Source organism: Lepisosteus platostomus, chromosome 14 (assembly GCF_059453375.1).
Source record: "Lepisosteus platostomus isolate fLepPlt1 chromosome 14, fLepPlt1.hap1, whole genome shotgun sequence".
Classification (NCBI taxonomy): Eukaryota; Metazoa; Chordata; class Actinopteri; order Semionotiformes; family Lepisosteidae; genus Lepisosteus; species Lepisosteus platostomus.
In genome coordinates, this window is record NC_142624.1 from 6,505,776 (window position 1) to 6,519,544 (window position 13,769).

General features: G+C 38.6%; 1 protein-coding gene across 1 annotated transcript in view; it reads left to right on the forward strand.

The window, feature by feature from the left end:
• LOC148648797 (receptor-type tyrosine-protein phosphatase-like N) overlaps positions 1-13,769 on the forward strand; it is a 151,072-nt gene that overhangs the window by 28,525 nt on the left and 108,778 nt on the right. The window contains exon 2 of the mRNA XM_088606732.1: positions 9,779-9,829. Within this exon, the coding sequence (XP_088462858.1) occupies positions 9,779-9,829 (51 nt within the window). The remainder of the gene's footprint in view (positions 1-9,778; positions 9,830-13,769) is intronic.

Sequence of the window (13,769 nt, forward strand, 5' to 3'; positions counted from 1 at the left end):
AGATCAGCCCCACAATCTGGAGCGATAAAAGCCACAGTTGCACAATCGATTTTCTTCAGCTCCTTTGTCCACTATTTGGTTGCGTTTCTCTTTTTGTGGGAGAGCAGGTAGTCTCTGCTTTTCCTGTTTTAGCTCTGTATTTTTGTTGGATTGTTTCTATGAGAGAAGCAGGCAAGATGAGAATTGCAAAGGCTTTTGACGCTTCTCACAATTCTAAGCTTCATGCTCTTAAGTGCAACAGTAATGTTTCATATGTCAAGGTTGTTACTTTTATTTGAGTGAATTTGCCTAGTCAGAGGTGGAGTTGATATATATAACACTTAAAAATGCAACACAGCAGCCATTGGTTCCATTGTTATTTGGTGTGGTTTTTAATGCCTCTCAGTATATATTCAAAATGCTGTGTTTTTGCTTCAACAGTGCATTTTGCACCAGAGCTTGCAGCTTGTAAACCTGCCATAAAATGGGAAGTATTTTGTGTTTCTCCAGTTTTGTAGTTTAAGCAAAAGAGATTCATGTTTTTTTCCTCGGTTTCCTGAGATAAATGAGCATGCCCTCAAAGACATATACTGTATAAGCAAGTTGTTTGCTTTTAATTGGGCATTTTTGGGATGCAGAGGATGACGAACTCTGTTGTGTCAACTGGAGGAGTGCAACAGCTCCTGGCAAGGGACAGAAGTCTGAATATTTTAGACAGCCACACATTTTGATTTGTGCAACCTCCTGGAAACCCTGGTCTAGTTAGAAGGTAGTGAGGTCTGGATTTAAGCTGGTGTCCTCCAGGTTGATTTGACATAGAAGTCTGAAAAAATATAGTATACAACAAATATTAGTAAAATATCACAGGATTAAAAGGTGCACACATTGCATGACTTCTGATTAGAAAGGTTATCTTTAGCAAATTAGCAATATATACAGTATGTCGATACCTTAATATCCATGTCTTTAGGGTCTCTGCTGTATATTGGCTTTCTTAACCATCATCTCCCACTAATACCAATAATGTGATTAAAGCAGAATAGGGCTTGATTCTTGCATACAGCCTCTCTCTGGATTTTTACCAGTAGATCAGGGGTCCCTTATCCTGTGGTGTCAACAGGTTTTCAGTCCATCTGGGCTGTTAAAAAGTTACACCAGCTTGTTATGAGCTTATGTGAATCAATATACCAACTGCTCTTGCATGGCCCATAGCTGTTCAAAAAACTATCTCCAGGACCAGGATTGGTGACCCCTGTGCTGGACGTTACTGAGAAATTGACAGTTAAACTCATATTATTTAACTTCACTGACCTGGCTTCAGAGAGCACAGAGACAACGAGAGTGGTAGGCAGCAGGCTGTGATTTGTTTAGCATTATAAGTATATTCACTGTGATGCATATACATGTGTTCTTCCAGAAAATGATACAATTGGTCTTCACTGATAGCACACACAAGTAGATGAACTTTCCAGGAATCCAGTAACCCCAAATGTAACCTCAGTGCTATCTGCCATGACAACATGCATCCATTGTCTAACTGCTTCATCCAATTCAGGGTCAAGGGGAAAGCAGACCCTATCTCAGCAAGTCCATGTAGACATTTTGTGTCAAATTGCTGCGTCATATGACCACTTTTAGAGTCTAAATTAAAGTAAATCATGTAGAGATTTTAGTTTTTGTGTTTGGTCTCCGAATTCGTTTTATCATATTAGTTAGTGGGCGGAAGGAGAACAGTGAAATGGCACAGTTTTTATTCTGTTTTTATCATAAACTTCAGGCTGAGAATAAAACAGTCCGAGATGGCTTGTATAATGTATTGAGTCCAGTATAAAGTGATGTTTGCTCCTTTTCCAATGTCTGATTAAAATACTAAAGAGTTGTGATAAACATAGTGAGATACTTACACTAGTGATGTTAGATTTCTATGTCAGATTATTTTGGTTGACTCGTTTTCATTAATTATTCAAAATATATTAGAATAGAATCCAACTGAAGATAATTTGGCTACAGTGTACTGTATGTATACGTATGATTCATATAGTAAATTATGCAGCGTAAATTGCATAACCTGACAGGTTTACTGATGGGAGAATGTTCAAAATTAAAGTAAGAACAACTCACTTTGATGCACCACCTCTGTTGTTTAGACCAATGTACCACTTATTCTAAGGAATATAATACAGAATCTCCTTGTTGTTTTTTTTTTTACTTGATTGAATTGTGAATATGAATTGCAAGTAAAATGTCAGCCATTCCTCAAACCTGCCTACCACTGTAATATGTTTATGAATCTGTTTCCACCTTTGTCTTAAAATGCCTTCAACTCTAAAAACTTAATAAGCTTATATGATTGCTGCAAGATATTATTTTTCTGAGTTTGAGGTGACTTTTGTCTAATGTTGGGTGCTTGGTGGCTTTTTTCGTTCTTTTATTGATGGGCATGAATTGTGGACAGAGCACTGAAAATGTGAGGCTCGGTTTAAATTTACAACAACTGATTAAAGAGCGGAATATTTTCTACCTGCTTTGTCTAGTTCAGGTTAGCGGGGGGAGCTGGAGCCTATCCCAGCATGCAAAGGGGGATAAGACAGGACACACCCCGAATGGGTTGACAGTGCATCACAGGGCACTCACTCCCACAGCGGACACAAGCACACGCTGGCACCAGGGCCAATTTTTCCAAAAGCCAATTAACCCAACAGCATGTCTTTGGTCTTTGGAGGAAACTGAGGCACCTGGAGGAAACCCACACACAAAAAGGGAGAGCTTACAAACTCCCTGCAGATAGCACCACAGGTATTGAACTCGGAGCCCCAGCTCTGTGAGGTAATCATTATAACCACTACGCCACCATGTTGTCCACATTTCCATAAGTTTTATATTTTGAACATAGTTTGCCATCTCATGAATTATGCAGAATAAGAACAGTTTTTAAGAGGGATTCTAAAATTAAATACCTTGGAAATGAGAGATTTTGACTTCAGGAATCGAAGGATAAGACTACATATTTGATTAGCAGATATTTAAAAAAACTCTTAAGGTAACAGAGAGGAACGTCTTAGAAACTAGACCTGGAAAGATAACAAAATCTATTAAGTACTCTATAAAATACGATCTTGGATTACTCCTTGGTTGTTTTAAAATGTGGACATCATGTTAAAAGATCATTTGGTTGAGATAGATTACTTGCCCTCACCTATGCAAACTCTACCTTGCCTGAAGGTACAGTAATTATTGATGGGGATTTTCTGCTTAGTGTAATGGCACTATGAAATGTGAGTGCTTTAGATATCCTCACAAAGGGAAAAAAATATGTACAAAAGGTTTTCACACACTATACAGGGAATTACTTTTATAATCTCTGGTCCACATGAAAACGCATACATTGATAAAACATAAAGAGGTAATTAAAACACAGATTAGCTGCATATCGCAATTTCCTCACTTAGATAAGTGAGCATTGAGAAAGTCCAAATCTCTAGCAGAAGTAATCATGTACTTTTAAATAGGGAAGCAGTTTGAACTTTCTGGCTTGACACTGATATTAACTGGATTCAAGAGTGAATTAGTCTATAATATGTTTTTATAATTATGTTTATTCCATTTAGGAACTTTGGTCAACTTTAGAGCTTTGTCTCGTAATCATTTGAGATATTTACAGTATACATCTACAAAATAACTCATCAGCTTATTATCCGATTGTTTGATTGGGGAAATAAGGCTTCCATTCATGTGGGACATGCCTAACTAATGAATATTAGGGGATATAAGGTCTCTGTTGAACCAAATATTCATGTCGTCCATGTAGTGTAAGTTTGACAGTGTATCATATACAGTCACAGAATAGAGAATCCTGCTCAATCAGTTGATCTGATAAAATCCCATGGATTTCAGCACCTTTGGGTGTGCATTCTTCTCTTTTTGAACTGTTATGCTTGTTAACGTTGCAAAGAGCATCTTGGGAGAACTGATTATTGCAACAATCTAACTTTAATAGATGGGAGAAACAGTGTCAAAGGGACTGTCCTGGAGAGGCATCCAAATTCAGAGAGAATCTTTTAGAAGGGAGAGCTGCCAGGTGTTCATTGTTGGCACAGGTGTCACCTTCATTTCAAGTCCACAAAATCCACCTAGAAAACATGGGGATATTCTGTTTACCCCACAGTTAACATCTCACATGGCAGTTGTTCGGCCCGCAGTGGGCTGAATGTCGCTCAAAAACATGTTATTAAAGACTGTGTGCATAACAGTCCATTTCTGCTCCCTCAAGAAACACTGACCTTCCTAATCTCTTTCCTTTCGTCTGCTTTCTGCACTAGGCCTAAACTTTATTCTCATCTGTTCTTAATGGATGCAATAATGTGGCATCCACTGAAAAAAAAAACTATTCAATTGAAATTGATATAGAATTAAACAGTACATTGAAATTGTGTTTTTTATGTCTCATAGAGTGAAAACTTTAATTTTAATTTTTTTAAGTTTAATTTTAAATTAAACTATGGGGTTTAATGTACTTAAATGTGTCCCAAGACTTGCAGTCACTTGAAAGCACAAATGTTGCGTTCTAATATCAAATGTATGTGTGGAATTACTTAAATGCATTTGGCGTGATACTGATCCTGTGATTACCATTGCTTGCCAGAATGGGATCTGGATCCCTCACGATTCTGTAATGGATACAATGGTTACAAAATGGATGTGCTTATCATTCACATACATCTCATGATCACAAATTGTTTTGCTCGTACAGCAAAAGAACATTTTATATATGCAGTATACAGTATAATACAATACAGTAATAATACAAAAGCCTTGAAAAACCTGAGTTTCATTAAACAGCAAATGCATGGCTGTAGATAATATACTGTACCCGTACAGTATATAATATTCATCCTGCTGTACTGTCTCCCTGGTATATAAAAAAAAAAGTATCGTAATTTTCTGATGATGGTGGTTTAATTGTGAAATCCAGTAATCATTTGATTTCATAGGAAGGATAAATGGTTTTAGACGGTGTCAATTTCTTGTATATTAAAATCCTATACAAAGTAATTTGATTAGTATTGTATCATAATTCAGCCCAATGAGTGCTTAGAAGTGTCACAAGATCATGAACAAGACAGACTGGCTGATTTGAAGCATCTAGCCTGGAGCAAGTTCTGAATAATTCCTGCATGTATGTTCACCCTGTGTGAGCTGCACTAAAAGCTGACACATCCCAACCCTACACTGATACTGCTACTGGTTACTTGTGGAATTCCAGTCCCACTTGTCTAGTGACAACATGGTTGGGTTCAGACTAGCAATGCCTGTGTTCCAAGAAAGTGTCTGCAGTATTTGAGGCAGTCAGCAGCTCCATATTTAATTCTTACGGTATTCAGTACTTCAAGGGCAGAAAGCAGCTACAGCCATATTTCAAAGCAGATTGGATCTACAGTAAATCCCGTTATATGTTCTCCTACAAAATGGTCACTCTCAACGTGACTGACTCACACAGACTAAATATACACTGTGCCTACTCCTACCCATAGTTCAACAGTTGTATCTGATCTGTTTTTACTGTTTCTACTTTAAAACCCCTCTGAACATATTTAAGTTCTGTCAGCTTGGTTTGGCTGTGATTTTGTGTTTTTCTTTGAACGTGCTCTAAGGATTAAATGGCGTCTGCTGTCAAAATTGGACACTTTGTTCTAGGTGATATCTCATGGGTACTTTGCTTGGATGAAACATATAAAAAAATCTCATCTATAAGATTCTTGGAGGGACACTTGGGCCTTTAACTCACAAGCATAGAATGTAAATACAGAGGAACACATTATATTTTGTGATTTCACTACTGGGATTAATAATTACGATACCCATTAATTTAAATATACAGCCCTCCCTTTTAACTGCATTAATTATTGTAGAAGAAGATGCATTAGTGCTAAAATAAAGATGACTGTAGCATATTTTCATGTGTTTGTCAGCTTATACAAAGTGGAGTCACATATTTACTTATAAGAAAGTCACAGAGGAGAACCACATTGAGAGGAATTTATGCTATTAAGCTTTATTATTAAGTCCTAGAAACAAACATTGGAGACAACAGAAACAACAGAGGTGTGTGATTAGGGCAAAGCTAAATCATGACGTTAACCCAATGGAAGGGGCGGGCTTCGAACTTGCAGACGTTAACGCCGTTTTTCTTGTGGAAAGGCATCGTAGAATCATTTGTCACAGATTTTCTAAGTGCTTTACCTAATACAGGGGGAGCCTATCCTGACGAGCAAAGGGCGCAAAGCAAGATACACCCTGAATGGGATACCAGTCCATTGTAGGGCAAGAATCATTCATGATCTCAGTTAAATGTATTGGAGAAATTAATAATTCAGTATTTTGGATTTTAATAAGCAGAATGATTCCATGATTTATTGTATTTAACAGAGAGGCAGGCAAAAGCAGCAGTCCTGGACAAATACTCCATTCTCTTGCTTGTCCATAGACCTGAACAAAAATGCTCTATAAAATGTAAAATCCTCATTATGCCACATGAAAGGGGAATCACAAACATTCACACAGAATGTTTTCTCAGCATTGTGCCATTTTCAGCATATGGACCCGTTTACGTGGCTAGATTAATAGGAATGTTAGTCTGCATTGCCCTTTCCAAAACGTTGAACCTAAAAGTGTCAGTAGTTTCAGTGAGAACAGAAATGTAGCTTTCACAAAAATACAGTACAGTATATTCCATCAGAAAGATGACACCTATACCTTTTGGCATAGGTGTAAATAGTTTATTTTATATATACAATGTGGCAGAAATGTAAGATGAAGGCAAATGTTTATGGTTATGTTATGTTGTTTGTAAACCCTTTCATCGCTAAATAAAAAGTTAAAAAAAATAAGAAAGATGAAATCTTCCGCAGCACCACCACCTCACCACAAGGCGAGATGTTGTAATTTCTGCTCTGGTCGTTGCTGTGTGTCACTTATTTGTCCTCGTACGTCACTTCTAAGTAGTAATGTTTCTAGGTTTTTTTCAGGTTCTGTGCCTCCTGCCCAGTCAGGGCTTGCTTAACTTCTGAGATAAAAAAAGATGAGGATACAGGGTGGTATGGATGATTTGTACTCATTTGGTAGTGACTTCTTGTTAAAAGCCAACCATCTTATTTGGTGGTCATTTTAAGCAATATGAATAAATTAGCTTATTTTTAACATTCATCACATAAAACTCAATTCAATCCAAGACTCATATTTGCACACCAGCAAGACAAAAATGGACTTTTCCAATATGCCTGTCTTGTTCTTGATATTGCTTTTATCTTTGTGTACTGTAGTGCAGTATGATGTCATGTGGCTCTGTATACTGTAGTGCGATACGATGTACAGAGCTGTATATTATGGTATAATATGTACGAATCAGTGTACTGTTCTGCAGTACAATCAGTATAATGCCATACTGCTATGTACACTATCAAAGTCAAAGTTTATTTATCAAATGCATGACAATATGGCGGGCAGCAGTACTTGCTGGCAATGAAATGTCTTTTTCTGCGAGCTCGCAAAAATCACAAAATTCACAAAAACACAAAAATCACAAAATTGAGGTTACATTTTTTTAAATTGAATAAAACTATGGTGCTGTGCGTTGTAAAATTCTGTATGCTGTAGTGCAGTATAATGTTATACAGCTGTATATACTATAGTGCTGTGTATTGCACAATCTTGTATATGTAGTGAAGTATGTCATACAGCTGTATATATTGTAGTGCAGTGTGTTGTACAGTATAATGTCACACAACTCTGTCTCAATGGAACCTCTGCTTTGAGTTGTATTGCTTTGATCTCCATAGCTGCAGGTCTTATCAGGTTTGGAATTGTTCTTTGCTTAGGTAATAGCATTCCAAAGGTTTTCTGTAAGCCTTCTGAAAGTGGTCCTAATGGCTATGTGCATTTTGTAATTTAAATTTAAATTTGGAATTTTAGTGGATTTTATAATGTGGTGGTGAAAAAACAAAGATAACAAAGCATGGTTAATGTAGGCTCCAAATACTCAAAATACTCTGTTTTCTGCGGCTGGAATTGCACAGAGATAATTATTTTCTCTGCATACACTAAAGACCAAAAATGTAACATTAACATGAGGATAAAGGCCTGAAAGGACTCGTTGCTTTACTGACTTCATTACCTATTCAACATGAGTGAATAGCTTATTCTTTTCTTTATTACGTCTTCCTCAACTACAGCTTAATTAGAGCATTCCTGATCCTAGGGAGTCTTGTTTTCTCATTTACGTACAGCTTTCCTTCAAAAACATTTGCTCCTTTGTTTCTCGGTTTGAAATATTTGGAAAGGCATAAGTTTCATGATGGAAATTACAGAGGTTCTTTCAGGTCATAAAAGCAATACTGTTTGACTGTTTATTGCTTCTTAGATGGTGGTACTAAGGGTGGCACAGATAGTGCTCCTGTTTAATAGGTTGTAGTCTGAGCTGGGTTACCCTATGCAGGCACTTGGCACAGAGGTGCAGTGTTTAGTATTGCTGCCTCACAACCGCGGTGCCCTGGGATCAGTTCCTGAGGCGTTTTCTGTGTGGAGTTTATATGTTATATATAGGCATGGGTTTCCTCTAGTAGCTCCAGTTTCCTCCCACAGTCCAAAGACATACAGTACTAGCAATTTAACTGGCTTCTGGGGAAACTGGCCCAGGTGTGAGTGTGTGTGAGTGTCTGTGTAACGAACAGTTCTTTCCAGACCCTATGGGAACGACACAATCCAAAGAAGTGGGAAACACTAGGAAAAAGTAATGCAGGGATACGGGGCTGAAAACAGGGGGGGCGTATCCAAAGTGCGCTGGTGCACGGGGAAGGTGTGGCCGAGGCAAACAATCCAAAAGTAATCCATAGCGGGAATCCAAAAACACAAGAAAGTCCATAGCCAGGTGATCCATCCAAACAAGGAATTAAAAACACGAACCGGGGCGGAACCGGCAGACAAGGAACAGGAACAGAGGTTAAAACCTTAACGGGACCAGGCGCTTCCAGGTCCCGGACTCGCACGGTGCAGAAACCAGATGCAGAGCCAGGCTGAACGTCAGCGCCTGGCTTTTAAGGTGGGCTGGGAAAAGGGGTCAGGTGCACAGAATCAAGTCTGAAGTGAAAGGGCTGGAGCACCCTTAAGGAGGAGGGACTATAATTGTGACAGTCTTTGTGTCTGTCTGCCCTGTGATGGACTGGCAGCCCATCCAGGGTGTACTCTGCCTTGCACCCTTTGCTTGCCAGGATAGGCTCCATTGCTGGGTGGACACGCACACACTTTTCCCAAAAGCCAGTTAACCTACCAGTATGTTTTTCCTTCCTCTGGAAGGAAACCAGAGCACCTGGAGGAAAGCCATGCAAACATATGGAGAACATACAAACTTCATGCAGTTTGTACCCCAGATATTAAACCAAGAGCCCCAACTCCGTGAGGCAGCAATGCTTACTATAGCGCTGGCATGCAACCCCTTTGAATGTAATGAGTCCCACTTTAAGTTATTTTCTTCCTAGGTTAGTAGCTTAAGTGAGAAATGTTTTGGCCTTATGTGCTAATTTATGAAAGACCTCAGAAGCAAAATTCTTGGATCTTCCCCAGAAATTGTATTTATTTCCCCAGCCTTCCAGCTCAAATTGTCTGGGAGGCTGCGTACTAAGCATTAATGGTGTTGATGAAAATTAATTCCATATTCCGAGCGTGGCACGAGACCAAGATCGGTGAGATTGTGATTCTAAAATGTGCTTTTTATCCTTAAATGTCTTTCTGTTTCTTTTACCTCAAGGCTGCCTCTTCGAGAAACGTCTGTGTTCGAGACAGGAGCTTTGCACCAATGGTAAGTGTCTGTCTGAGTTATTAATGTGTGACTTGTGGCCATTTAAAGTCATCTAAGGCTGATAACGGAACGGAGCAGTCTTTCATAATCAGCATCAAAAAACTGTGCCAACCCCTAAGTGAGAGGAAAGAGATAAGGGGCACTCCAGCTGCCCTTTTGTTCTTAATGAACACTGGGCTGAATATTCAAAAACTGCAGGTTTTCCAAGGGAGCTTTGAAATGAAGCTACTTCTTCATGCCCCAGGATCTGCGCTTTAGTACTATAGACCTCGGTGCATATGGGCTACCAGTGTACTTGAAGAGTAGACTTGTTTGGTGGTGTTTTCTGTAGGTGCATTCTGTTAGTTACAATTTCTGAAAACATTTTAGGAGCATTCCTCAGGGAAAAACTCTTCCCCGCGAAAGTTTTTCTTGTACATTTTAAGCCTAATACAGGAAATCCCTTCAATGGAGAGACTGACTAATGTCTTAATTGTTGTTGTTTTTTGGAACACCTGTTCCAAAACTTTAGAAGATGACTACAGTAAGTATCCAAGTTCAGTTGATGTGCCTGCTACTATGTTTGTAACACTCTGATATAGCCAGGACTAATTGTGAAACGGCATATTGTAGAAGCTTCCTTTCCAGACAAGTCGAATGTGTTGAGAGTAGTTGAAAGACGGCCACAGAAATCAAAGTCCTTTCCCTAATTATGGTCTCGGTAATAATTTTCCCTAAATATGATTCGGAGGCTTCATTTGAAAGAATAACACACACATTAGAGCCAGTGGCACTCCTTATTTCTGTAAAATGTTTTGAGTGAAACAAGTCATTCACCAGGACAGTCCAAGAGTTTGGCATTCACTTAACCAATTTGTTTTTCTTCCTTTTTCATTCCATAGTGTGCTTACATGATTTTGAAGCACATCAACACCCCCCTCTCCCCACACACACGTACACTTGTCACTGGTCTGAGTACATTATTATTAATAAGATAAACTAAACGTATTTCAAGGTTTAATCTGAGTTTGATTTTGTTTTTCTTTGTCTGTCAAACTTGAAAAGCTCTCACCACACACGATTCTCACATAAGTAAACCTAGACCTTGGCCTCTGTTTTGTGTATACACCAAACGTGAAGCACGACACTTTGACTGCTTCACAAATCTCATATATACAGTGCCTTCAGAAATTACTCATCACCCTTCCAACAATTGCTAATATTATGTTATAGTCAGACTTTTAAGAACATTGAAATTATTTGTTATTCATTTCTTGTCCCTTGATTCCCACAACATACCTGTATGCAACAATGTAAAGGGGCAAAAACATATTTATGGGGTAACACATTTATGAAAACTGAAACAGAAATATGTTCTTTGCTGAAGTATTCACCTTCTAAGTCAGTACTTTGTAGAAGCATCTTTTGCAGCTTTTATAGCTTTGGTCTTCAATCAAGCAATCAAGGCACTTTACAAAAATTTAAATCTATCCGAAATAGATTCTGAAAATCCTAAGTAAGCAGAAAAAGAGAAAAATGTAATACATAAAGGATTTATAAATGTGAAATTAAAAGATAGAATTAGGCCATGAAAAACAATAAGGTTTTAGGGCATGATTTACAGTGTAAAGAGTTTAATATGGTCATGAAGAGTGTTCCAAAGATGAGGGGCTGCTGCTGAATAGGCTTTTATGATGTGACGTCCTTGGGATGTTGAGAATTCTAGAGCCAATAGAACAAAGTGAGTAAACTGGGACATGTAGGGATAGTGACTCCTGTAGGTTCACAGGACACTGACCATGCAGCACCTGGTAGGTCAACAAGAGAATTGTAAAGTCATTCCCATAAGAGACCGGTAACCAGTGCAGTACAGGAGAAATATGTTCAGGATTTCTAACTTGGTCGGGACTCAAGCAGCAAAGTTCCGGAGCTACTGTAGTTTCTGAATTAATTTCTTGGACAATTCAGCTATCAAAGTCTCGTTTTAGTGAGGGAATTAACTAAATGTTTTTACTAAAAGTCTCAAAAGATAATATAGCCACATGGTGTCTTTATGCATAGGTGGCATTGTTCTCAAGGAAACGACCAAGTGACCTCTCCTGAAGGGGCTGCTTGTCATGCAGGCTGGCAGTAAAGAAAATATATGTACTGGTCAGCTTTCTAGAATTACCATATACTGTATAGACACAATTCAAGCAAAGAGTCAAGTGGCAGTGTATCTTGTATAGTTAGCTTCACTGTATAAAAGAGCACTGTAAGTGTTGTCTTTGGAGACTTGTGTACAAGCGCAAGACTCCCATATGCATATGAAATAAAGACAACTTTCAACACACAAACGCTCGGCTGATGCCCTTTGTTTGGCACAACATTAGGTAGACCATTCTTGGATTTTGTCTGTCTTAGCTTTGCACATCTCGATTTGGGGATTTTCTCCCATGTTTCCTGGCAGATTTGCTCAAGCTCTGTCAGGTTTGATGGGGAGTGTTGGTGAACTACAGTCTTTCAGTTCTTCAGATTCAGATTTTAAAGAGATTCAAGTCTGGGCTTTGGCTGGGCCACTCAAGGACATTCACCTTCTTGTTCAGAAGCCACCACAGTGTCGCTTTGGCTATACGATTGGAGTCATTTGTCCTGTTGAAATATGAATCTTCACCCAAGTCTAAGATCTACACTTAAAGTGTAGTGCTGCAGAGATTGTTGTTCTCTAGACAGGTTCTCCCATCTCAGCCATGGAATGCTGTAGTTCTGTCATAGTAGTCATTGGGTTCTAGGTAACTTCTCTGACCAAGGTCCTTCTTGCCTGGTTGCTCAGTTGGGGAGATATCCAGCTGTACTAAATTTTTCGGTGGTTCCGTATTCTTTCCATTTCCTGATTTTTTTATTTAACTCTGCTCCTGGGGCACCTTAGATTTGATTTTATAGCCCTCCCCAGACCTGAGCTTCCCCACAATTCTATCACAGAGTTGTAGAGACATCTTATATAGACAGGTGTATTTCTTGTGAAATCATGTCAATGTATTGAACTGACCACAGGAGGACTCCATTCAAGTTTTAGAGTGATCACACGAGGAAATTAAATTCACCAGGGCTCACTTTGGAGTGTCATTTCAAAAGGGGTGAATATTTCACGGCTTTCTTTTAAACTACAGGTAAAATTTTTCCAGAATGTTTCTTCCACTTTGCCATTTCTTGGTCATTTCTGTAGATCAGTGACACAAAATCCCATGTAAATATATTGCTATTTGAGTTCGCAGCATAGCAAATTAAAAAAAATCAAGGGGGTGAATGTTTTCTAAAGGCACATCACCCTGCTACAGTATGGCAGACTGGCTGGGTTGAGAAATGATATGAAGCATAATGATTAGAAAACCCTGTAATGCAAAGCAGTTGTGCTTAACTAGAAGACAGCTCTTCACTTAAAGAACAAAAAGCCCCTTGAATGGTGCTTGGAACAAACATCCCAACTGTCAAAAGGTTGTTAGTTGTGATTCTGTGGTCTTCTAGCTACTAGCATTCAACCTTTTGAAATATTTGTTATATTCTCTACAAAATCTGACATGGTACTGTGTCACTGAGATGGAAACTGGGCATTGAGAGGGACTGTAGACTGTAGACCAAGTCACAGAAATAGGGAGGAAATACCCCATCTTACTCACCATACACAACAGGTACACTTACATTTTTGAGGGCTAAACAAATTCACCAAAACACTCCTCTCCAATTTAAGTATACAGTTCCAAACATTTGCCAGTCCAAACTTGAAAGAAATATTCCAATGCGTGTTACAGAGTAACTGCAAAGAGACAAGACAATTCAAAACAAGATAAACTTGCTTTGCTTTTTACACTGTCTTGTGTCTTACAAGAAACAGTTAAGTTTATCACAGTTGATTCTCGGAAGTGGGCATCTGTTTCAGATATTTCCATAACGACTGGAGCCTTTTAGTTATTTTTTACAGTAT